The 4,683-nt window shown below is 38.2% G+C and overlaps 1 protein-coding gene across 1 annotated transcript; it reads left to right on the top strand.

The window, feature by feature from the left end:
• The first annotated feature begins 395 nt into the window (after window positions 1-395).
• On the top strand, window positions 396-1,539 carry LOC123973619 (gamma-crystallin M2-like). Its single transcript, XM_046053799.1, has 3 exons — window positions 396-428; window positions 593-835; window positions 1,247-1,539. The coding sequence occupies exons 1-3, from the start codon at window positions 420-422 to the stop codon at window positions 1,520-1,522; spliced, it is 528 nt and encodes a 175-aa protein (XP_045909755.1). The 5' UTR covers window positions 396-419; the 3' UTR covers window positions 1,523-1,539.
• The last annotated feature ends 3,144 nt before the right edge of the window (window positions 1,540-4,683 follow it).

Genomic DNA, 4,683 nt, shown 5'->3' with positions numbered 1-4,683 from the left:
ATACTACATTTCCCCTTCCCCTCGTGATCATATTCTAAATTCTCTTCTTGTAAAAAAGCAAAATGAAGACAATTTACCAATTAATTGCTTATCTAAAAAAAAAATAGAACCACTGATGGAAACCAAATAACAAATAAATGATCATTTGATAGGGCAGAACTCAATGGAAACAATCCAAACAATTATCACTGAGTATGGTTGTTGGCCTTTATAAGTTTTACATGTCAGTTTTGGCACTTCTTGGATATGAGGCCATCACATGTGGACAAAGGGAAATCAAACTTGTACAAACCATTTTGCTGATATGCAAATCAAGCTAATTTAGATGACAATAGCTTTCCCTCGTCTGCACATTCTGCATCTCAATATAAACCACAACACTGCTGCAGCTGGGTGGGAGGCAAGCAATATCATTAACAATGGGGAAGGTAAGGAGCAAATCCTATTTTCTAAAGGTTTTCAAGATCTTTCAGGCAGTGACTATGTAGTGCATGTAAACGTTCTCATGTCTACTTTGCTGTAAATTTAATGATACCCTGGCAATGTTGGTATGATAGTTTACCAGGCTTTGTCTCTGTTTCCTTCCATCCAGATTGCATTCTTCGAGGATAAGAGTTTCCAAGGCCGAAGCTATGAGTGCAGCACTGATAGTCCTGACCTGCGCTCTTATTTCAGCCGTTGCAACTCCATTAAGGTGGAGAGTGGCTGCTGGGTGCTGTATGAGCGTCCCAACTACACTGGCAACCAGTACATCCTGAGCCCCGGGGAATACGCTGATCACCAGCAGTGGATGGGATTCAATGACAGCATCAAGTCATGTCGCTCTATCAAAAATGTGAGCTCAATAACCAATAGATGCTTTTTAGAACATAACCAACAGGTTACAAAGCTTTTAAAAGTCATCCTTAAGTAATGATGGTCTTATTCATGTAATAATATTGTTAATGCACCAGTTTCGTAGTGTGCCCAGCTCCAGTGAAATACCACAGAGTGCACCAACCAAGCAGTAATCAGTCAAAGGCCAACAGAGAAAAAGGAGAGATAAAAGGCTCATGATTTGGCAGCAGGGTGTTTTATGTCCATGCCCATGCACATCAATTATTGAAGGAACCCAGGAAAACAGCCAAGAAACCCATTTGCAGATGTGAGCTGAAAGAAAACTAGGAAAGAAAAGGATAGATAAAATAATTCAGATACTAAATACTAAATTAATTTCATCAACTTCAATTCTCTTACTCTTTCATAGGTTTATGGGAAGTCCTGGAAGATCCGATTCTATGACAAGAAGGATTTTGCCGGCCAAGCTCTAGAGTGTGTTGAGGATTGCCCATCGGTTTACGAGGCCTTCAAGTTTGGGGAGTTCCACTCCTGCGTGGTGATAGATGGTGCCTGGGTCCTCTACGAGCAGCCCAACTACCGCGGACACCAGTACTTCCTGGAACGTGGCGAGTACCACAACTATACAGACTGGGGCGCCACCTCCCCTGCTGCCGGATCCTTCCGCATGATCACGGAGTTCTAGAACAACAGCGACCATCCAGGGTTCTCCAGCCCCTAAAAGAGTTATTTGAGTGCATTAGGCCACCAAAGTTCTAGAGTTCTAAAGAAAATCAGTTTCAGAACATGAGTTCCAAAGACCTAAGGCAAATTTCAAATTTAAAAATTCAAAGTTCCAGAATCCTATCTTGAGGAAGCTCTAGAACAATCTCAGGAGGTTCAGAGTCACTGGAGGCTAAGATTCGAGAACCCTGCAGCTTCCCAACTGCTTTTTCCATTTGGAAATTTGTCCTCTCCCCAGAACCCTGAGTGTTGCACTCAAATGAATAAAAGTATTTCTTACTCACGACAGTATTGTCTGATTCTTATTATGTTACCTCACACTTCAAAGGCTTTTAGTCTTGTCTTCTAGTGCGCACCAGTAACATTGATTGACACCATTTACATCTCAAGACAGACTGCCATCAGATCATTAAACATCGCCAGGCACAGGTATTACATCATAAGACATTTGCAAGTGCAAGATAACTGATAAAATTAATTTACAAAATTGTTGAAAGAAGATTATTATTAGTTCAACATTAACATATTGCCTGCTAGTGAGCCACAAAGATGTCTGCACAGATCCTGATTTGTAATGTATAGACCTCGCAACTTCATAATATCAGGTTAAAAATTATTATTCCTTCACACAACAGAAACTTGTAGTATGTCTTGTATCTGTACCAGTAAAAATACCTTGTTGCAAATATAACACACAATAAAACAAATGTATCATCATGACCTCTAATCGTTAACCACAATTGATTGTAATACTGTTTGTGACACCATTATCTTAAGATCATTTGTTCAGGCTTTTATTTTTTGCCTTTAATAGATGGGTACAGCTGAAGAGAGACAGAAAAGTGGGGGAGAGAAAGAGAGAGAGAGAGAAAAGGGCCCCAGGCTGGAATGCTGAAACTATTATCTTTTAACTATTCAGTTTAATTCTTAATGAATAAGATATAAAGGTTATAAAGGATGATGAATCTAGGCTATTCGGCAATACTGGTCTTTTTAACTGTGAGTGAAGATTTTTATTTTGTATCGTAATAATTATATCATCAATGACATACAGACGTTTCGGTGGCCCAAACAGGTGGACTGCATTTATTACAGTGCAAATACTTTATGATAAATCAGTTTCTAAATTTGTCCTGGTGAGTTAAAAAATGGCTGAAGTCCTTGCTTGATATGAATACTTTATAGTTATATATAGTATTTATTATATTTATGTTAATCATTATTTCTTAAGATTGGTATCCTGTGTCTTAAGATGATCCTGTCAACATACAACCCCAAATGACCTAAAGTTAAATGGTTGTGCAAAAGACATTACAAAAAAATAGTCAAAAAAAACTGAAATCATGTAAAATTCTTACAAAAACAAAAATAGGTCTACAGTATTTTCTTTGTGTTCTCTTGGTTAATTTACTTTTGTTTAGGAAAGTGTTTGAGTTTTTGTTTTTAGATATGTTTATGTTACCAGTGTCATTGAGTGATTGACTGACTGATTTTATTCAACAATAAAAAAAATTAAATACATTTTATGGGCTCCATGTACAAGACAGCTAGTATGCTTATTTCCATTGCGGTCTTTGATGGGTGGGCTTAGAAGGATGCCAGCAAATGATGAATTTGAAGGCTCATACATTCAAAAAAACTAAATACTAGAGACACTTCATACAGCATAATAAGGAAAAACAATAAATACTCAAAATGGTTAGATCCTGCCACAACACATACCAGCAGTATATGAGATAATTTAATTCAACCTGTGCCTACAGTGGTTTTGAACCTTGAATTTCCTTTATAATTAATTATGGGTAGCTTTCTCCATAGAACAGCTGCTGAGTACAAAAATTTTATCTATCTAGCAAGTTTTTTAGATCTGCAGAGTACAAACTCCAGTAAGATAACTGGGCACATACCCTAAGAAAATCTTCAGTATTGTCAGTGTTAATTTTGCCAACAAAAAGTTTGACTAAATGTTTTTATTTTTGTTGACGACCTTTTTTACATTACTTAATTGTAACGACAATGTAAATTAAAAAATATCTTACAATGCAAATTGCAAATAAATCCTAAGTCATTGCGCACTAACAAGAAAAGTCAGATGAAATTTCATGCCCTCTTTCAGCAGACAAGAGAGAACCTAGATTATGCTGTACAGGTCAAAACTTTTTCTGCTTTGGCTACGCAATGCAACGGAAATTAGTTAGTCTTTACAAAGGAGTGGGACCTCAAGCCAGGTCAGAAGAAAGAAGATTAGGCTAAGTCCATGATACATTCTCATCCTGGATAATTGAAACACATATTTTAAAGTATGTTTACTTTTGAAAGAAAGCTAGAAAATCCTTCAGCAAAATCAGTACCACAGCGTATGATAATTATGAGACTTTGACTGAAGTTAGACTACGATTAAAGAGGTCTACTGACAAAATCTTGACTAAAACAAAGCAAAACCGAAAAGAACAATTTCCAGTAAGTGACAAAGACTAAAACTTATAATGGTAGAACAATTCTGACAAGCTTGCTCTATGACGATTAGGGATGGGAATCGAGAACCGGTTCTTCTTCGGAACCGGTGCCCAGTGAATCAATTCCTTGGAACCGTTAGCACGCCTGCTTAACGATTCTACTTATCGGTTCCGCTTGTGGCAAATGCGTCATGCCGTCACACACGCGCTGCATTGTTTTGGTTCAGAACGCAGCAAACATGGCATCGAGGCAGAAGCGCTCTAAAGTTTGGTTATATTTCACGCGAAAAGACGACAATACGGTCATTTGCAACACTTGTAAAGTTTCCATTTCGTCAAAGGGGGGAACTACCTCCAATATGCAGAAACATTTGGCCACACAGCATGCAATTCATTTGCAGGACTGTCGCGTGTTTGATACACTACTACTTAGCGACGCAAGTGAGTCAAGTGGCAGCGGAGCTAACGGGACGCCATCTGTTATTAATGCCGAAGGTAACTTTAAACTCTCCAGGCAGGACAGGCCCTGTCTACTTAGTTAATGTGAGCGCCATTTCATTGTGTAAACCTTTACTATACGAATAATTTTCATTGTCATTGTCCATCAAATTTAGATGATGATGAAGACGGCCAGAGTCTGGCTGGCTCAGAGGCTGCAGCAGGTAGC

This window comes from Micropterus dolomieu, linkage group LG07 (assembly GCF_021292245.1).
Source record: "Micropterus dolomieu isolate WLL.071019.BEF.003 ecotype Adirondacks linkage group LG07, ASM2129224v1, whole genome shotgun sequence".
NCBI lineage: Eukaryota > Metazoa > Chordata > Actinopteri > Centrarchiformes > Centrarchidae > Micropterus > Micropterus dolomieu.
The sequence above is the reverse complement of the archived record's forward strand: the minus strand, read 5'-3'. Positions and strand labels throughout refer to the sequence as shown.